This window comes from Lucilia sericata, unplaced genomic scaffold (assembly GCF_015586225.1).
Source record: "Lucilia sericata isolate MDLA Ls3-8-SP2 unplaced genomic scaffold, ASM1558622v1 Contig003062F_arrow, whole genome shotgun sequence".
Lineage (NCBI taxonomy): Eukaryota > Metazoa > Arthropoda > Insecta > Diptera > Calliphoridae > Lucilia > Lucilia sericata.
In genome coordinates this window covers 6,292-29,286 of record NW_023996673.1, presented here as the reverse complement: position 1 = coordinate 29,286, position 22,995 = coordinate 6,292, and the positions used below count along the sequence as shown (strand labels likewise).

The window sequence follows — 22,995 nt, the reverse complement described above, 5'->3', positions numbered from 1 at the left end:
AGGGTGCAAACTTAAACGATTTATGATGTTGTTTTTTTAATATAATTTATTTTGTTTTTATTTTATTTTAAAAATAATTAAATTTAATATTAACGGCAGTAATATTCGTATAAAAATATAATAATATTTAATATTTTCATGTCTTTATACAATTAACTCATTTGATTTTTTCTTTTTTTTTTTTTGTTTAAATTATTAACATTTTTCAAAAGAAACATAAAAAAATAATAAAAAAAATTAACATTTAAATAAGCGGTGCAAAAATTAAACGAAAATTAATACAAACAATTTAAGGAAAAATAGGCAAAAAAGGAAGGAGTATTTTAAGGGTTATAATATTTTTAAACATTTTTTACAAAAGTAAAAAACTTAAAAAAAAAAAAAAAATAATTATTAATAAACATAAACTATTGCAGTTCTGTATTTAAAAATTTAAATAATAAAATATACACTAAGAGCAAAAAAAAAAAAAAAATACATACAAGTACAAATTACTTAACAGAAACTATACACAGAGAGAAAAAAATGGGAAAAGAAAATTTTGCAATTAATACATACAAATAAAAATTAGAAAAGGGACAAATTATTATAAAAGTAAAGAAAATTTTCTTAATTTACAAACAAAAGAATTTTTTTTAATATTTTTGAAAAAATAAAAATTAACTATATTTTGTGGTAAAGTGTACTCGAGTTAAAAAATGTTTAAAAAATAATTCATAGTTTTATGACTATTGCGCTGGGAAATAATTATAAATAATTTCCTTAAAGTTTTTTTTAAAAATATATAAGAAAAACCTTTTTAAAAATGGCTGCTAAAGCTTAAATAAAAACAGCTTTGTGTTCTGTTATAAATGGCTTTTTTTACAAGTAGCTAAAGTTGTTTATATTTAAGCTTTATATTAAGCCTTGGTTGAGTAAAACAAGGCTTCCGATATATTTCTTAAGCGCAAATAATAATAGTTATAAAATAATTTCAAATACATAATTGTATAGTCAGTGGAGTATGTTCATTATTTACACCTAAATAGGCGCTAAGCTTAAAGCTTAAACAAGCTTTAAAGCTTATTTAAAATTTCTGCTTAGATATTTTTCTAGTTTTTTCGTTCAAGTTTTTTTTTTCAGTTATTTATAATACATTTTTATTTGTTGTCTATGTCTTCTAAAAACTTTGTACATGTGTGTTCTCTAGAAAATGATTCGATTTGTTATATGGTATTGCTGCAACAAATGTCTTTTTTCGTTTTAGGGAAAATCTTATTTGTTGTCAATCATTTTCTCTAACACCTATTAGTTGTTATTTAGTTTAGTTTTTGTGTTGTTATAAGTTTTTTTTTTTGTTTTAATTGGTAGTTTTAATTAGTTTAATTAAAGTATTTAATTAATAGGTATAGGAGGCGTGTGATCACCACATGTGGGGAAACCTGGTGGTATTGGTGGCAAATCGGCATTTGTACCCACTTGCAAAATCAAATTCATACCAATAACAATATGGAACAAGAAATGACAATGGAATAGCCAGAAACCTAGAAAAACAAAGAAAATAAATGTTATAGCCATAGATAAACAATTGCTTTCACTTCCAACTTACCAGGATTATCAGCTCTAAATCTTAGTACCACATAACCATTGTTTGGCACCGCAATGGTATCTTTGGTGGGTGGCAAATTGTATTGTCTGTGCAAGAGACCACGTCTATCCAAATCCAAGGCATGTTTCAAGTTAATCTTCTTGACATTAGTATCGGGCGAACGACCAATACCCACTACACTGAAACCGTAACCGTGCAAATGGAAGGGATGTGACAAGTTGGGTTGTTGGACTAAAAGAAAAAGGTTAAAAACAAGAGATTATATAAAAGTTTTGGTTAAAATTTAGTTGAGTTTGCTGTTAAAAGGTCTGTTAAGAAGGTATCAGTTGACATAATTTTGAAAGTCTTTAAAACGTCTCTGAACTGATCTAAAGATAAGCGTAGGGGATGTCCCTAAAACAAGGGATTATTAGGAAATGTATCGGAATTGTGGAACAGGTTTAGCACTACCACCAGGGAAGCTTTAATTTAAACTAACTAACTAACTAACTAACTAACTAACTAACTAACTAACTACTAACTAACTAACTACTAACTAACTAACACTAACTAACTAACTAACTAACTAACTAACTAACTAACTAACTAACTCTAACTAAACTAACTAACTAACTAACTAACTACTAACTAACTAACTAACTAACTAACTAACTAACTAACAATAACTACCTAACTAACTAACTAACTAACTAACTAACTAACTAACTAACTAACTAACTACTAACTACTAACTAACCTAACTAACTAACTAACTAACTACTAACTAACTAACTAACTAACTAACTAACTAACTAACTAACTAACTAACTAACTACTAACTAACTAACTAACTAACTACTAACTAACTAACTAACTAACTAACTAACTAACTAACTAACTAACTAACTAACTAACTAACTAACTAACTAACTAACTAACTAACTACTAACTAACTACTAACTAACTAACTAACGAACTAACTAACTAACTAACTAACTAACTAACTAACTAACTAACTAACTAACTACTAACTAACTAACTACTAACTACTACTACTAACTAACTAACTAACTAACTAACTACTAACTAACTAACTAACTAACTAACTAACTAACTAACTAACTAACTAACTAACTAACACTAACTTAACTAACTAACTAACACTAACTAACTAACTAACTAACTAACTACTAACTAACTAACTAACTAACTAACTAACTAACTAACTAACTAACTAACTAACTAACTAACTAACTAACTAACTAACTAACTACTACTAACTAACTAACTAACTAACTACTAACTAACAAACTAACTAACTAACTAACTAACTAACTAACTAACTAATATTTTAAAACAACCTAAAACTTTGAACTATTGTAACTTAATACAATCACCTTTAAATGCCTTTACAAAATCTCTTTTGATCCAACCCTAGAGGTCAGGGTATTGATAACTCTAATCAAGGTACTATTCAATAGTAGTCCATTGACTAGTCGATAGACTAGTGGACAGACTAGTCCATAGACTAATTAATAGAATAATCCATAAACTAGTGAATTGAAAAGTCCATAGAATTATCAACAGACTATTCAACATACTAATCAATAGGACTAGAATAGACCAGTCCATAAATTAATCAATATACTTGTCCATTGACTAGTTAACAGACTAATGCATAGACTAGTCAATAGACTAATATATAGCCTAGTCTATAGACTAGACAATAGACTAGACAGTAGTCTATTCAACATACTAATCAATAGACTAGAATATACTAATCCATAGAATACAATAGACTAGTCCATATTGAAGACAATAGAGTAGTCAATAGACCAGTCTATGGACTAGACAATAGAGTAGTTTTTAGCCTAGTCCATAGACTAGTCAAAATACTGCTCAGTAGACTATTCAATATACTAATCAATAGTAGTCCATAGACTTGTCCATAGACTAATTAATAGAATAGCCCATAGACTAGTGAATAGAAAAGTCCATAGTCTAGCCAATAAACTAGTCAGTAGTCTATTCAACATACTAATCAATAGACTAGAATAGATCATCCATATACTTGTCCATAGACTTAATATTTAGCCTAGCCCATAGACTAGCCAATAAACTAGTCAGTAGACTATTCAACATACTAATCAATAGACTAGTACATTGACTAGTCCATATATAAGTCAGACTTGTCCACAGATTAGTCCATAGACTAGTCAACAGACTAGTTCATAGACTACTGACTAGCCTTTGGTCTATAGACTACTAGTCTATGGATTAGTATATTATCTAATCAGTCTATGATAGTCTATGAACTAGTCTATTGACTAGTATACAAGTCATAAGTGATTCGGTATTTTTCTATATCAAAAAGTACTCAAAAATTTAAATATTATTGATTTTTCCAGCCCTGATTCAAATGAGACATTCTTGGTTTCTAGATATTTCTAATTTTACTTCTTCTATCATATTGAGTACTATTTATATAGTTCGTATTATTTCTTCCTTTAAACATGACCTCCTTTACCTCTGGAAGTTTTTTTTTCAAAACAAAACTAACTTAAACTTTAATTCTCACCCTACCCAATAACAAATGTTTATAATATAAACTTTATATTGTTTATATAGTTATTTTTTTTAAACTCTTTAAAATAAAACTGGGTTTGGTTTTCTAACAAACCATAGTCAATAATCCCCTGGTAGTAGTGTTTTTATTGCTGTTCAGTTAAACTAGAGCACTTTGCATTTTAGTACCTCCTAACTTCATATACTTTTCATATTGTTTGGAAAATTATAGATTTTATTTATTTAGTTTTTTCAATCAGAAACCTAAGAAAAAACTTTTTTTGTTTATAACTATATAAAAAACCAAAAAACAATCATACTCGTAATATTAAATGACCGGCAATAATAATATACATATAAATTATAGTTATTTAAACAAAAAATGTGTTGGTTCTTTTAGATTAAAGTTGTGTTTTGTTTTGCTTTTTTTTCCAACTGTACGCTATGATTATTTCTTTCTAAGTGTTAGACAGTATTGTAATTTTTCGGCGAAAATTTATTTTATTATTTTTAAAACTCAACAATGGAAAATGCGTTGGAGTTTATTTCTTTTAATGTTTGTATTTAGTTGTTGCTATTGAGTTTTTTTTGTTAGGGCAACGGAAACATTTAAAAATTGTTACCTTTTTGCTGTAACGCGGGGGTGTAATTATGTACAATTGTTTTATTAAGTTTTGTTGTTTTTATTGTTTTTTACTTAAAAAGGAAGGAACTTGCATATATTGATTTGCAATATTAAGGGTATTCATGTTAAGACACTTACCTTCATCTACCAGAACAACTTCAACAACAGCATTCAAGGGTATATCGATTTTATGGGTACACATACAATTAGGACCACAATCAGCTGGTCTATTATCACCGTTACAAAACTGTTCGGGATTAATATCATTGAATTGAGAAGTTAAGGGTGCAGGAGCCGATAAATAAGAAATTTCATCGATCAATGAAATAACATGATCACCAGTGGGAGCGACTAAAATAAAAAAGAAATATTAATAAAGAAACTAAGATTTACTTTAACCTCCCCTCCACTTACCCAAAATCTGTTATAGGTGTTAGGCTGGAACAGCTCTTCGGGTCTATACAAATAGAAACGGAAGGGCAAGAAGATTTTTACATCGGGTTTTTCCGCCAAAATGCCACGATCAATTTCCAAAGCATTTTTCAATTGACTTACACAAATGGCATCATTACGTTGGGTATTACATTGGGCATCCAAAGGATTCATAACCTTTGTTTTTAACAAAATTTTTGTATATAGGGTAAAAGGGTTTATGGTTCAAGTTTTAGTGCAATTTATAGCCAGTTTTGGTTTTTTTGTATAATTTTTACACATTTTCATTTGGGTTTTTTTTTTTGGAAAAAAGCATTTAGTGCATATTTACATGGTTTGATTTTTATATATTTTTTTACAACAATCACCGTTTTTCAGGTGTTGTAGGGGTGTTGGTAATAATAGGTGGGTTTTTTTTTATTATTATTTTACAATAGGGTTTAAGGTTTTTTATTTTATTTGGTGTTGGTTGGTAGTTGTGGTAAAGGTGGTTTATATTTTACATGGAATTAAAAAAGAAAAATATTGTTTTTTAAAAATAAATATTTAAAAAGGTTTTTAAAAAGTATTTTTATACAAGGTTTTTTATTGAAAATATTTACAAAATTATAATTAATTATTATTAAATAATAAATAATAAAGTTTTTAAAGATAATGTAAATATTGAATATTAAATTTAGAGAAAATATTTGCTAAATTTATCAAAATTTCCGATATTGACCAGTCCATAGAATTGTCAATAAACAAGCCAATAGAATAGTTCATAGACAAGTTAATAGAATAGCTTATAAACTAGGTGATATACTAGTTCATAAACTAGCCATGCATTAGTGTCTAGACTAGCCATAGATAAATCCATAGAGTGGTGCTTAGACTAATCAAAAGTCTAGAATAGACTAGTTCATAGACTACAATAGACTAGGTTATGGAGTATACCATAGAATAGACAATATATTTCTCCATAGATTAGTATATAGTCATGTCCATAGACTAGAAAACAGACCAGTTCATGGACTAGTCAATAGATTAATCAATAGACTAGTTCATAGTCAAGACAATAGAGTAGTCAATAGATTAGTTAATGGACTAGACAATAGACTATTTTCTAGCCAAGTCTATAGACTAGTCAAAAGACTATTGAGTAGACTATTCAATATACTAATCAATATTAGTCCATAGACTAGTCGATAAACTAGTCCATAGACTAGTCAATTGACCGTTCCATAGTCTAGATAAGAGAAGTGTCAATAGACTAATCTATAGCCTAGCCCATATACTAGATTAGGAGACAGACCATTTAGAAAACGAGTCCATAGCCTAATCTATATCCTAATTCATAGACGGGTCAGTAGACTATTCAACAGACTAGTCAATAGACTAGTCATTAAACCATTCCATAGACTAGTCAATACACCAGTCCATAGACTACTCAATAGAATGATCTATATACTAGTCCATAGACTAGTCAATAGACAAATCTATAGGCTAATCAAAGGATTGGTCTGCAGACTATTCAACAAACTAATCAAGAGACTAATCAAAAGCTTAGTCCATAGAACTGTCCATAGACTAGTCAATAGAATAATCGATAGTCTAGTCCATAGACTACTCAATAGACCAGTCCATAGACTAGCCAAGAGACCAGTCCATAGACTAGCCAAGAGACTAGTCCATAGACTAGTCCATAGTCTAGACAATAGAATAGTCAATATACTTGTCCAGTGGCCTAGTCCCCAGATTAGTCACTAGACTATTAAACACACTAATCAAAAGACTAGTCCATTGACTAGTCCATACGATAGTCAATAGACTTGTCCATATATTCGTCAATAAACTAGTCTATAGGCTAGTCAATTGACCATTCCATAGTCTAGATAATATAATAGTCAATAGACTAATCTATAGCCTAGTTGATAGACTAGTCAGTAGTCCATAGCGTAGATAATATATTAGACAACAGACCAGTTAATAGAGTCCAAAGACTAAACTATATCCTAGTTCATAGGCTAGTCTAAGGACTAGTCAGTGGACTATTCAACAGACTAGGTAATAGACCAGTCAGTGTACCATTCCATAGACTAGTCCATAGATTAGTCAATAGACTAATATATAGCACAGTCTATAGACTAGTCAAAGGACTACTCTGTAGACTATTCAACAAACTAATCAAGTCAATAAATTGGTCCATAGAATAGTCCATAGACTAGTCAATAGACTAGTCCATAGTCTAGTCAAAAGACTAATCTATAGCCTAGTCCATAGACTAGTCAAAGGACTAGTCTATAGACTATTCAAAAAACTAATCAAGAGACTAGTCAACGGATTAGTCCATAGACTAGTCAATAGACGAGTCATTAGTCCATAGCGTAGACTCATTAGTCTAGTCCATAGACTAGTCTATAGCTAGTCAATAGACTAATCTATAGACTTATCTATAGCCTAGTTCATAGACTAGTCAAAGGACCAGTCAGTAGACCACAGACCAGTTAGAGTCAATAGACTAATCTACATATGTGCTTGTTGATAGACTTGTCTAAGGACTAGTCAGTAGACTATTCAACAGACTAGGCAATAGACTAGTCAGTGTATTATTCCATGGACTAGTCAATACACTAGTCCATAGACTAGTTCAATAGAATGATCTATAGATTAGTCAATAGACTAATCTAATCGAATAGTCTATAGACTAGTCAAGGCACTATTCTGTAGACTGTTCAACAAACTAATGAAGTCAATAAATTGATCCATAGAATAGTCCATAGACTTGCCAATAGACTAGTCCATAGACTAGTTAATAGATTAATATATAGCCTAGTCCATAGACCAGTTAAAGGTCTAGTCTGTACACTATTCAACAAACTAATCAAGAGACTAGACTAGTTAACAGACTAGTCCTTAGAATAGTCAATAGACCTGTTCATAAACTAGTTCATAGACTACTAGTCTATATAGTATAATGTACAGTCATGTTATCTTCATTCAAATATTTACATTATCTTTAATTTTTTTAACAAAACTTAAACTTTTAATAAAAATGAAATGAAAACCAGTACTTACCTTTAAACTATAGTTTAAAATGATTTCAAACTCTTCGTTAATATAAATGAAATGAAATACAAGTAATCAACAAAATAACTTAAATTAAACCTAATGTAGGTAGAAGGTGTCTAACTTTATAGGCTGCCATTATATTAAACATCATTTACCAGCTGATCTAATCAATTTTATTAACAATAAATGCCTTAAAATTCACAAAATTTAGCCAAACTTTAGTAGATAACGATTTGTTTTTCCCTCAAAACTATAAAATTGTTAAACGAAATAAATTATTAACAATTTAAGCCCACGTTAAAAGATAAAACTGCTCTTTTAAACAAAATCAATGATTTAGCAATAAATACTTCAACGAATCCTACTCTAACGGTAAAAAAAATCTAAACATAACTTTAAACAACAATTAAGCTATTATTCTATTAACTATAAACTATCAACTATTTAATGTTTTTTCTGAAACCTTTATAGTTGCCAACAACATTTTGTTTTTTTGCAATTTGAATACTATTTATGCTTAGTTTAACTTTACCTACATAGACAACTAGTTCTAATCTAAATTATTTACTACATTTTGTTATACATATTAATTTAATTATTTAAGAAAAAAAGAACAAATTGTTTTTTTTTTACTTACCACACCCTGTGGTATGCCAACATCATAAGTTGGTGGCGCTGATGCTGGTTGATAGGGTCCGCGAGCATAACGCAATATGGCCAATTGTTGTGCACGTCTGATACCACATTCACCCAAACCTCTCAATTGTATCCAATAAGCACCAACTGGTTGATCGGCTGTTATAATAAAATCATAACGTTCACCTGTAAGATGAAAAAGAACAAAAAAAAAAAAAAAAAAATTGTTTAATTAATTGTGTTCTGTAATAAATTAATGTGGAGTGGTGAGAAAATTTCTTTAACAATTTATTTAACATGCGACACAAAATGACATCTTAAACGATTATTAATTTATGTTAAACTATAATGATCAGACAGTCTGAATTGAAGGTAATTCGCAAACTTTTAAAAAAGGAACTAGTCAATAGAAAGGTCTTTGGATTTGTCTAGAGTTAAGTTTATGGTTTTGTCTATAGTCAAGTCTATAGACTTCTCAGTATTAAGTCTATGGATTAGCCTATATATATAGTTAAGAATATGAACTTCTATAGGCAAGTCTAGATTAGTTTATAGACCATTGAAGTGACTAGTATATAGACAGTCTAATACATAGTCTACAGTCAAGTCTATGTATTAGTCTATGGACTACTATATAGTCAAGACAATTGACAAGCCTATAGTGAAATCTATGAACTAGCCTATAGTCAAGTCTATGGACTAGTCTGTAATCAAGTCTATGAACTATTCTATAGTCAAGCCTATGGACTAGTCTATAGTCAATTTTATGAACTATTCTATAGAGATGTCTAGATTAGTCTATAGACAAGTGAAAGGACTAGTATATAGACAAGGATTAGACAGAAGTCTATGGAGTAGTCCATAGACGAGTCTATGGATTAGTATATGAACCTACTATATAGTTAATCCAATGGACAAGCCTATAGTCAAGTCTATGGACTAGTCTATAGTCAAGTCTATAGAACACTCTATAGCCAAGTCTATGTACTAGTATATAGTTAAGTCTATAGTCTAGTCCAAATACTAAAGAGAAGTTTATGGTGTAGTATATAGATAAGTCTATGGACTACAGTCAAGTCTAAGTTTAGTCTGTTGTTAGGATTATGGACTAGTCCATAAACCAGTTTATATATAAGTCTATGGACTAGACTATATAGTATATAGACAATGGACTAGACTATATAGTATATACTAGTGTATAGACAAGTCAAGGGACTAGTATATAGACAAGGATTAGACAAGTCTATGGAGTAATCTATAGACAGGTATGTGGACTAATATATAGTCTATGGACTAGACTATAGTGAAGTCTATGGACTAGTCTTTAATCTAGTTTATAGTTAGGACTATGGACTAGTTCTTAATCCAGTATATAAGCAAGACTATTGAATAGTCTATGGGTTAGTCTATAGACAAGTCAAGGGACTAGTATGTAGACAAGGATTAGACGAGTCTATGTTCTTTAGGCAAGTTTATGGATTAGTCAATGGATAGGTTTATAGAGTAGTCTATAGAAAAGTCTATAGTGTAGTATATAGATAAGTTAATGGACAATTCTATAGACAAGCCTATTGACTAGTCAATAGACAAGTCTAATCTATTAATTAGTCTATTACACAGTCTATATAGTAGTCTATGGAATATGCTACAGAATAGTCTATAGATAAGTCTATGTACTAGTCAATTTATGGACTAGTCTATAGACGTCTGTAAGGACAGGTCTATAGAAAAATCTATGAACAAGTCTGTAGACAAGTTCGTAGACAAGTCTATTGACAAGATTATAATCAAGTCTATGAACAGTTCTATAGACTAGTTTATTAATAAGTCTATGTACTAGACTATGGATTAGTCTATTAACTAGCCTCTAGATTAGTTTATTAACAAGTCAAGGGACTAATCTGTAGACTAGTCTATGGACTAATATATGGACAAGTCTTTGGACTAGCATATAGATACCAATATGAACAAATTTATGGATTATTTTTTATACAAGTATATAAACTTGATTAGGGGCTGGCCTATGGATGCGTATATTCCATAGACTCTATGGACTAGTCTATATAAATCTTATCAAAAGTCTATTGTCTTTTTGTTTTTTAATAAAATTTCCGTTTTAAAAATAAACCTTTAATATGAAATTCAAATATTCTTTCTTTATCAACTTTTAGTAACTGATTTTGACTCACTTCTTGAGTGATTTATTGAATATTTCCCATATGCTAATAATCTAGTTCGCTTTATATTCCAGGAAATATTTACATATTTATCTTTACAATTACTTGTCGTCTTAAGCTTAAATTTGTAATTAAAACATAATTACTATAGAAATCCAAAACAAATTCATTTGTGAACGCAACCACATTCTTTTTTTTTTAGCAAAATTTCCATTCAAAAATACATTTTAAATTAAAACCACAAAATTGAACAATAAACAAATAAATACATTAAATAATAATAATAACGAAAGTATTGATTGCAATAACAAATACAAAGACTCTATGCCGCACACAATTTTTGCGGCTCTAGCCGCCAGTTAAAATGAATTCGAAATATTTTATGACAAATGTAATAGTAGTAGCAACACGTAGTAGGCCGCCGAATCAACGCTATAATATTAAGCTACTAAATGAAATTGTTACATATACAAGATTAAATTATTTGTGATTACTTATTAAACGAAATTATTTGTTATAAATTAATTATTATAAAAATTGTTTGGGGATTTTTGTGAGTGTTTGAGGTTTAAGTCGGGGGTTTTACGTTTGTATTAAAGTTTTATTTTTGTTTTAATTTTAAGGAAATTTAAGTTAAAAAAAATATTAAAAAAATTTAAATGTAATTTTTATTTAATGCTAAAAATATGATTTGTGTAATTATCTTGTCACACATTTTGTATTAATAACTTTTTTTCATTAAGTTAGTAGATTACCGTTATTGAAGTATTTTTGCGTTTAAACATTTTCTTTAAGGTTTCAAGACAGATTTGTCAATCTAATTGATGGCTGATTGATGTTGATGGATTAGTTTTTGAGATGTCAGTTGGAAGTTATTTTCTTGTTGCTTTTATTTTATATAAAATTTATTAAAAACAGAGAAATTAGCAATTAGTTGGGATTAGCAAATGTTAATTAAGAAATGCATTTAATGTACTATTTCGCTCATTAGGAAAACAAATTGACTCACACCCAGTTAATTAGTAAATAAATATGTTTTAATGAAAATTTTAAGATAAATTAAAGCTGCCCAGCTTAGAGATACAAAATGGACAAAATAAGCGTGAGAATTATTGGATGTAAAAGTTTAATTGATATTGCAGCAAATTTAAAAATTTTTAAAGGGATTCAAAAAATACTATTCGTAGTAATGCAACTATTTGTCAGTCCTGAACTTGATAAAGTTTTCTATAAAAAAACTGATCGATAATAAAGTTTAATAAAGTTTGATCGATGATTAAGTTTTCTGTAGAAAACTGATCGATGATAAAGTTTTCTATAGAAAACTGATCGATGATAAAGATTTCTATAGAAAACTGATCGATGATAAAGTTTTCTATTAGAAACTGATCGATGATCAAGTTTTCTATAGAAAACTGATCGATGATAAAGTTTTCTATAGAAAACTGATCGATGATAAAGTTTTCTATTAGAAACTGATCGATGATCAAGTTTTCTATAGAAAACTGATCGATGATAAAGTTTTCTATTAGAAACTGATTGATGATCAAGTTTTCTATTAGAAACCGATTGATGATCAAGTTTTCTATAGAAAACTGATCGATGATAAAGTTTTTTTATAGAAACTGATCGTTGATAAAGTTTTTTTTATAGAAAACTGATCGTTGATAAAGTTTCCATAGAAAACTGATCGACGATAAAGTTTTATATAGAAAACTGATCGTTGATAAAATTTTCTACAGAAAACTGATCGTTGATAAAGTTTTCTATAGAAAACTGATCGTTGATAAAGTTTTCTATAGAAAACTGATTGTTGATAAAGTTTTCTATAGAAAATTTATCGTTGATAAAGTTTCCTATAGAAAACTGATCGTTGATAAAGTTTTCTATAGAAAACTGATCGTTTATAAAGTTTTCTATAGAAAACTGATCGTTTGTAAAGTTTGCTATAGAAAACTGATCGTTTATAAAGTTTTCTATAGAAACTGATCGTTTATAAAGTTTTCTATAGAAAACTACTCGATGTTGAAGTTTTCTATAGAAAACTGATAGATGATAAAGTTTTCTATTAGAAACTGATCGATGATAAAGTTTTCTATAGAAAACTGATCGATGATAAAGTTTTTTATAGAAAACTGATAGATGATAAAGTTTTCTATAGAAAACTGATCGATGATAAAGTTTTCTATAGAAAACTGATCGATGATAAGGTTTTGTATAGAAAAGTGATCGATGATAAAGTTTTCTATAGAAAAGTGATCGATGATAAAGTTTTCTATAGAAAAGTGATCGATGATAAAGTTTTCTATAGAAAAGTGATCGATGATAAAGTTTTCTATAAAAAAGTGATCGATGATAAAGTTTTCTATAGAAAAGTGATCGATTATAAAATGTTCTATTAAAAACTGATCGATGATAAAGTTTTCTATAGAAAAGTGATCGATGATAAAGTTTTTTATAGAAAAGTGATCGATGATAAAGTTTTCTATAGAAAAGTGATCGATGATAAAGTTTTCTATAGAAAAGTGATCGATGATAAAGTTTTCTATAGAAAAGTGATCGATGATAAAGTTTTCTATAGAAAAGTGATCGATGATAAAGTTTTCTATAGAAAAGTGATCGATGATAAAGTTTTCTATAGAAAAGTGATCGATGATAAAGTTTTCTACAGAAAAGTGATCGATTATAAAATGTTCTATTAAAAACTGATCGATGATAAAGTTTTCTATAGAAAAGTGATCGAATATAAAGTTTTTTTTTATAAAATCTGATCGATGATAAAGTGTTCTATTAAGAACTGATCGGGGATCAAGTTTTCTATAGAAAACTAAAGTTATCTATAGAAAAGTGGTCGATAATATTGTTTTCTATAGAAAACTGTTAGATGTTTAAGTTTTCTATAGAAAACTGTTAAGTGTTCTATTAAAAATAGATCAATGATAAAGTTATCTATAGAAAAGTGGTAGATTATAAAGTTTTCTATAGAAAACTGATCAATGATAATGTGCTCTATAGAAAGTTTTTTATAGAAAACTGATCGATGTAAAGTGTTCTATTAGAAACTGATCGATGATCAAGTTTTCTATAGAAAAGTGATCGATAATCAAGAAAACTACTCGATAATAAAGTGTTCGATAATAAAGTTTTCCATAGAAATATGATCAATGTTAATGAGTGAGATTTTGGAAGGAACTTCGTTAAATTTTGATGAAAAGTGATTCATATAGCAATTTAATGGTAGGGACCAGTGTTTTGAGATATTAAACATATCAGAAAGAATTCATTATTCACCCTTCCAGTGGATACAAATTAAGTCATTTCATAACAATTTCCTATTGGGATTATTTACTACCTTTCACTTTTATTGAATTCTTTACAAACATTGTAAACTCTAGACATAATAAAACATCCCCCCGGTATTTTATAATTACCATTAGAACATAGCAAAGCTTTGAGTAAAACTTTCAGGTGTGTATTTAGAAAAACTCTTTAAGAGGTCAAGTTTAAGTTTTTTTTTAATTTTAATTCTATTATAAATAATTTAACAATTTTAATGACTTTATATGTACAAAACTATTGTTGAAGTTTTTTAAAATGAGGGTTGTATTAGGTTAAGGCAGAACTTAAGTACCCTGTATTTGGCGAGATTTTAAAAACGACGATAATAAACCTTATGTAATGAATCATAGTAGAGGTTATGTTGGAAATCGGATCCGTCGTGTTAATATAACTAGTACAATACTAATTAGCTTACTGCTACTAGTGTTCGAACGTATGCTTTATAGAGATAGACTTGGTCCCTTTATAAAGTCCATCGTCTACATAAAAAGGGTCTGCACTATATTTAGGAAACTAGAACAGTTAAAATTACAAACTGAATGATAAACTTTTATGCGCCCATAACTCTGAGTAAAGGGTTTAGCAATAAAATTAATTATTTTAGATTAATATTAAAACAAATAATAACAATAATAAACTATAACAAATTGTTATTAATAATCAAGTTATAAATCTCTTAGATATCTTTTTTTTTTCACTTTCAATTAGATTTTTTCATTGCACTTGCAATACAATTTATCTTAAATAAATTCAACAAATGTTGTACAATTTATTACAAAATTTATAATTTAGTTGTTAGAAATATAATTATCATTTACTTCTTGTTATAGTTTTGTGTTTTACCTCTAAAATAAAGGGCGTTTTAAGACAAAGAGGTATTTCTTTTAAATTATAGTTTTATCTTTAACTAAATTAACAACTTGACTCAACGTCTCTGTCACTATTATGACAAATAGAGTTTAACGCTAAATTTGTTACAATAATTCATAATTTTAGCGCATTTTATTGCCGCAAAAGGTGGCAATGTTGTTTTTTTTTAGCTTTCATTATTAAGTGATTAACATAGATTTTAAAGTCATGGTCAAGTACTAATTCCATAACGTTTTTTTTTAGTTTAAACTTTAATTTTCAAAGTCATATTTAATAGTTAATAAGTTTAATACAATCTTATTATTATTAATTGGTGGAAAGAAATGTCAAGGTTTTTGGTGCAATTTAGGAAGGGCTGAGATTAGATAAGGTGTTATTTAAGAGGTTGGGTTTCTAATGTGTGTTTTTTCTTAATGTTGTAATATAATAGTTTTAAGTTTAGTTTAGGTTCAAAAAATTAAGGGAATTATTGCCAAATCTTCAGAAACTACAGAGTAAACGTTATTGATTGATCAAAATTTCTATTAAAATTAATATGTTTATGAAAATTCTTTAAAAATATACACAAAAATTTGAATTCAATAATTTTCGTGAATATTCCCGGAACTTATTATCTCACAGTTTCTTTAAGTATGCTATTCATTTAAAGTTAAAATTGAATTCAACAGAAATTGCATACTTTAAGGCAGTTAATAAAAATCGGGGTTTCAAATGTTTTAAGAGTAATATTTTCAGAAAATAGTTGAAAATGGAATTGAAATGTTGTTATATGGAAGGAGTTAAGATCTAAACAGTTTCTGGAAGTTCCATCTACAGCAAGCTGTGTTAAACCCCTTCTAAAATTTTATTATATATTTTATTGATTTCATTTTATTTATTTTATATAAAATTTTTCTCTATTTGCCTTTGTAAGTTTTCATTTTCTTATTGTAAAATTTTTCACTTTTTTTTTTCTGCTAACCAACGTGTTGTTATTTAGTTGTTATTTAAAGAAATCATGCATTTTATTAAATGAATTTTATTTAACAACAAAAAACAATTGGTGCATAATATCTAGTACAATCAATACAAGCAAAAAAACAACAACAACTATTTGCAAAAAAAAAAACTAATAAGTAAAAGTGTTAAGAAAATTTAATAAACAACGACTTGTTGAAATGCTAAACAAATTTGCTAAGAAAACTGATCGATGATAAAGTTTTCTTTAAAAAACTGATTGATCGTAAAGTTTAATATAGAAAAGTGACCGATTATAAAATTATCTTTAAAAAAACTGATCTATAGAAAACTGATCGATAATAAAGTATTCTATAGAAAACTGATCGATGATTAAGTTTTCTATAGAAAACTGATCGATGATTAAGTTTTCTATAGAAAACTGATTGATAATAAAGTTTTCTACAGAAAACCGATCGATGATTCTATAGAAATGAAATCGATAACAAAGTCTACTACAGAAAACTGATCGACAATAAAGATTATTATAGAAATCAGATCGATGACAAAATTTTATATAGACAATTGATCGATGATATTGATTTCTATGGAAAACTGATCGATCATAAAGTTTTCTATAGAAAACTGATCGATCATAAAGTTTTCTATAGAAAACTGATCGATGATAAAGTTTTCTATAGAAAACTGATCGGTGATAAAGTTTTCTATAGAAAACTGATCGACGATAAAGTTTCCTAAAGAAAACTGATCGATGATTAAGTTTTCTATAGAAAACTGATCGATGATTAAGTTTTCTATAGAAAACTGATCGATGATTTAGTTTTCTATAGAAAACTGATCGACGATTAAATTTTCCATAGAAAATTGATTGGTGATAAAGTTTTCAATAGAAACTGATCGATCATAAAGTTTTCTATAGAAAACTGATCGATATTAAAGTTTTCTATATAAAACTGATCGATATTAAAGTATTCTATATAAAACTGATCGATGATAAAGTTTTCTATAGAAAACTGATCGATGCTAAAGTTTTATATAGAAAACTGATCGATGATAAAGTTTTATATAGAAAACTGATCGATGATAAAGTTTTCTATAGAAAATTGTTCGATGATAAAGTTTTCTATAGAAAACTGATCGATGATCAAGTTTTCTATAGAAAATTGATCGATGATAAAGTTTTCTATCGAAAACTGATTGATGACAAAGCTTTCTATAGTAAGCTGATCGATAGTAAAGTTTTCTAAAAACTGATCGATAATAAAGTTTTCTATAGAAAACTGATCGATATTAAAGTTTTCTATAGAAAACTGATCGGTGATTAAGTTTTCTATAGAAAATTGATCGATATTAAAGTTTTCTATAGAAAACTGATTGGAGATTAAGTTTTCTATAGAAAACTGATCGGTGATTAAGTTATCTATAGAATCAGTGATCGGTGATTAAGTTTTCTCTAGAAAACTGTTTGATGATAAAGTTTTCTTTAGAAAACTGATCGATGATTAAGTTTTCTATAGAAAACTGATCGATGATTAAGTTTTTTATAGAAAACTGATCGATGATTAAGTTTTCTATAGAAAACTGATCGATTATTAAGTTTTCTATAGAAAACTGATCAATGATTAAGTTTTCTATAGAAAGCTGATCGATGATTAAGTTTTATATAGAAAGCTGGTGGATGATTAAGTTTTCTATGGAAAACTGAAAACGATGATAAAGTTTTCTATAGAAAACTGATCGATATTAAAGTCTTTTATAGAAAACTGATCGATATTAAAGTTTTCTATAGAAAACTGATCGATCATAAAGTTTTTTATAGAAAACTGATCGATCATAAAGTTTTCTATAGAAAACTGATCGATGATAATGTTTTCTATAGACAACTAAAAGCGATGATAAAGTTTTCTATAGAAAACTGAAAACGATGATAAAGTTTTCTATAGAAAATTGATCGATTATTAAGTTTTCTGATCGATGATAAAGTTTTCTATAGAAAACTGATCGATCATAAAGTTTTATATAGAAAACTGATCGATCATAATGTTTTGTATAGAAAACTGAAAACGATGATAAAGGTTTCTATAGAAAACTGATCGATGATAAAGTTTTCTATGGAAAACTGAAAACGATGATAAAGGTTTCTATAAAAAACTGATCGATGATTAGGTTTTCTATAGAAAACTGATCGTTGATAAAGTTTTCTATAAAAAACTGATCAATCATAATTTTGTATTATATAAATCTTTTTGATAAGGTATGTTTATAGAGAATACTAACCGATTAGAAAACTTCTATAGAAAACCATATGTTTAAAATCGGTGATGATCCATGATAAAGAAGCCCTAGACTATTTTAATCCGTATTTTTTCAAACATTTCCTTTAATTTAATTTTGCGTTTTATGCATGCTGTAGCTCACTTCATTAAGAAACTATGTGTGAATAGCAAAAGCCCACTCCAACAAACATGTGTTCGAAATACAAAATCAGTTGAAAAGTTTCGCTTTTGTTTAAAGGAAATAGTTGTATATTATACAAAAAAAAAAAACTAAATTGTTGAAGCAACAAATGTTTTTGTTTATTTTAGTTTTAAAAAAGCATGAAAAAGAAATATTTGTGGAAAAAATCTTAAAGCTTAAAGCATTAGCATTAATGTAATTATATTTAAAAACTTAAATAAATTAAAATATTGATAAACATAAGCAGATATTTGTTTGTTTAAAAAATTTGCAACTAAAAGAGGGTGTAAAAACAATTTACAATCATATGCAAATTAAAAAAATTTTAAATTGTAATATTTAACAGTGGGTTGTAGCAAATTTGTTATAGAATTAGAGGAGAAAATTTAGAAGTTTAAAACTTTTAATAAACTATTATCAAATTTTTATTCGAGAATATTCCACGAACTTACTCTTGATATTATCTACATTAAAATGTTGCATACTTTAGGGCAGTTAAGAAATATAGAATCATGTGATTTAAGAATATATTTCTTTGTTTGTATTTCTTCAAACTCAACCCACTGTGTCCATTTATTCATGTTTATTTATTTATGTAAATTTTCTGCCACCACCATGTCATTGTCTCGCTAAATGCTAAATGACAAATACGGATTTATTTTCTTTTTCTCTCCAAACAATTTACTTGACTTTTATTGCAAATAAATAAAATAATTGTAATACTAGAACATTACAACAAAAAAATTATGCAAATTTTTGTAAATAGAAAAAAATAAAAACAAAAACAATAACACCACTTACCAGAGAACGATATAATCGTATTCACATCAACCGGATGTACTGCTTCACCATCTGTAGCAATAACTGTCAAACCATGACCTTCAATTGTTACTTGTGCTGGACACACCGAAGCGAATGCATTGATCATACGGAAACGATAACGGCGACCAGGTGTAATAGTGAATATTTCCAAGGGGGTATTTGTCATGAAACCAGTATTGGGATCGCGGAATTGACCTTTACCATTGATCAATAGAGATTCGGGATCTTGACCGGTATTGACAGCTAAACGACCAGGATAACGTTCGGCAGCATCTTCATGCAACCAATCACTGATCAACATAATATGAGTGGTCAAATCAAAGTCATACAGATGAGAGTTGGGATCACGTGATGGTGGCTGTCTTACAACAATACTGCCATAGAGACCGTCTAATTTTTGCAGACCTGTGTGAGCGTGCCAGAAGTGAGTACCAGCATTACCGGTCCATTGATAACTGGAATAGAAAGAAATTGAAAGGAATTTGTTAATTTACTGGAAGAAACTGATCGATGATAAGGATTTCATAGAAAACTGATCGATCGATTATAAAGATTTCTCTAGATAACTGATCGATCGATGATAAAGATTTCTCTAGATAACTGATCGATCGATGATAAAGTTTTCTATAGAAAACTGATCGATGATGAAGATTTCTATGGAAAACTGATCTACGATGAAGATTTCTATAGAAAACTGATCGATGATAAAGTTTCCTATAGAAAACTGATCGATGATAAAGTTTTCTGTAGAAAACTGATCGATGCTAAAGTTTTCCATAGAAAACTGATCGATACTAAAGTTTTCCATAGAAAACAGATCTATGATAAAGTTTTCTATAGAAAACTGATCGAAGATAAAGTTTTTTTTATAGAAAACTGATCGATGATAAAGTTTTTTATAGAAAACTGATCGATAGAAAACTGATCGATGATAAAGTTTTCTATAGAAAACTGATCGATGATAAAGTTTTCTATAGAAAACTGATGGATGATAAAGTTTTCTATAGAAAATTGATCGATGATAAAGTTTTCTATAGAAAACTGATCGATGATAAAGTTTTCTATAGAAAACTGATCGATGATAAAGTTCTCTATAGAAAACTGATCGATGATAAAGTTTTCTATAGAAAACTGATCAATGATAAAGTTTTCTATAGAAAACTGATCGATAATAAAGTTTTCTATAGAAAACTGATCGATGATAAAGTTTTCGAAAGAAAACTAATCGATGATAAAGTTTTCTATAGAAAACTGATCGATGATAAAGTTTTTTATAGAAAACTGATCGATGATAAAGTTTTCTATAGAAAACTGATTGATGATAAAGTTTTCTATAGAAAACTGATCGATGATAAAGTTTTCTATAGAAAACTGATCGATGATAAAGTTTTCTATAGAAAACTGATCGATGATAAAGTTTTCTATAGAAAACTGATCGATGATAAAGTTTTCTATAGAAAACTGATCGATGATAAAGTTTTCTATAGAAAACTGATCGATGATAAAGTTTTCTATAGAAAACTGATCGATGATAAAGTTTTCTATAGAAAACTCATCGATGATAGAGTTTTCTATAGAAAACTGATCGATGATAAAGTTTTCTATAGAAAACTGATCGATGATAGAGTTTTCTATAGAAAACTGATCGATGATAAAGTTTTCTATAGATAACTGATCGATGATAAAGTTTTCTATAGAAAACTGATCGTTGAAAAAGTTTTCTATAGAAATCTGATCGTTGATAAAGCATTCAATAGAAAACTTATCGTTGATCGATTTAAAATTTTCAATATAAAAAAAGAAATCCCCCAACTTACCGGAATGTATTACCCTGTTGAATGGGACATTGTGTTACAAACGGTACACCATCATAATACTGTGAGCCACGTTGCCAGATACCGTGCCAATGAATAGTGACTTCCATACCCTCCATATGATTCTCAACATCGATGACAACTTTATCATTTTCACACACTTGTATACTGGGACCGGGTATCATACGATTGGCAGTTAAAATACCACGTTCAACACCATCGGCTAAAACGCATTGACAATGAGACCATACTGTGTTGGTGGCATTGGGTGTGCAAACTTGACATGCTCTGTGAGAATAAAATTAAATAAAATAAAAATAAATAATTTAGGTGAGAAAATCTAAATGTTTGTGAATAAAATAAAGATGTAAAGAAATACAAATGAAATAATAAAATTTTATGTTTAATTGTTTTCGAAAAAAAAGTATTATTTTCACAAATGTTTAAAGTGGGTTTACGGCAAACAGCTGCATTTGTTTATAGCAATATTTTCATCTCATAGTGGGTGTATTGTATTATTAATTCATAACTTAAAAAAAAAAAAATTATAATGTTTCCTGTAATTTTGCATTATAAATCTTAAAGGGAAAAGTTAAAAACTTATTTTAACTTATGTCACTTTCTTTTCTTAAAAACTATTTAATCTTTTTGTTGGTTTTATTGTTATAAGATGAGGTATAATGTATATCAAAGGAAAGGCATCAAAAATATATGTATTTCTTAGGCTTAGCGGTTAATGATTACATTTACCAATTGCAATTACATTAAATTGTAATTGAAGTTTTGACAATTACAATAACTTTTATTTGGAATTGAACAATTTCTAATTACAATTACTTGTAATTGTGAATTTCGTTCTTTATGATTACACGTATGTAACTTGTAATTAGTTATACCTAAATTACAATTACAAGTAATTGTAATTGGTAAGCTTCAATTACAATACAATTAAAAGTAATTGTTCAGTTCTAGTTTTGTTCTAGGTCAGTTCTAGTTCAGTTCTAGTTCAGTTTTAGTTCAGTTCTAGTTCAATTCTAGTTCAGTTCTAGTTCAGTTCTAGTTCAGTTCTAGTTCAGTTCTAGTTCAGTTCTAGTTCAGTTCTAGTTCAGTTCTAGTTCAGTTCTAGTTCAGTTCTAGTTCAGTTCTAGTTCAGTTCTAGTTCAGTTCTAGTTCAGTTCTAGTTCAGTTCTAGTTCAGTTCTAGTTCTATTCTAGTTCTGTTCTAGTTCTGTGCTAGTTCTGTTCTAGTTCTGTTCTAGTTCTTTTCTAGTTCTGTTCTAGTTCTGTTCTAGTTCTGTTCTAGTTCTGTTCTAGTTCTATTCTAGTTCTATTCTAGTTCTGTTCTAGTTCTGTTCTAGTTCTGTTCTAGTTCTGTTCTAGTTCAGTTCTAGTTCTGTTCTAGTTCAGTTCTAGTTCAGTTCTAGTTCAGTTCTAGTTCAGTTCTAGTTCAGTTCTAGTTCAGTTCTAGTTCAGTTCTAGTTCAGTTCTAGTTCAGTTCTAGTTCTATTCTAGTTCTGTTCTAGTTCTGTGCTTCTTCTGTTCTAGTTCTGTTCTAGTTTTTTTCTAGTTCTGTTCTAGTTCTGTTCTAGTTCTGTTCTAGTTCTGTTCTAGTTCTGTTCTAGTTCTGTTCTAGTTCTGTTCTAGTTCTGTTCTAGTTCTGTTCTAGTTCTGTTCTAGCTCTGTT

The 22,995-nt window shown here is 28.3% G+C and overlaps 1 protein-coding gene across 1 annotated transcript; it reads right to left on the bottom strand.

Moving 5' to 3' along the window:
- Window positions 1-28: 28 nt before the first annotated feature.
- On the bottom strand, window positions 29-21,594 carry LOC119614568 (laccase-4-like). The gene is made up of 7 exons (XM_037970679.1): window positions 21,316-21,594; window positions 19,478-19,953; window positions 8,878-9,062; window positions 5,168-5,366; window positions 4,896-5,108; window positions 1,589-1,819; window positions 29-1,523 (listed from the first exon to the last, which is right to left on the bottom strand). The coding sequence occupies exons 1-7, from the start codon at window positions 21,495-21,497 to the stop codon at window positions 1,375-1,377; spliced, it is 1,635 nt and encodes a 544-aa protein (XP_037826607.1). The 5' UTR covers window positions 21,498-21,594; the 3' UTR covers window positions 29-1,374.
- Between the last annotated feature and the right edge of the window lie 1,401 nt (window positions 21,595-22,995).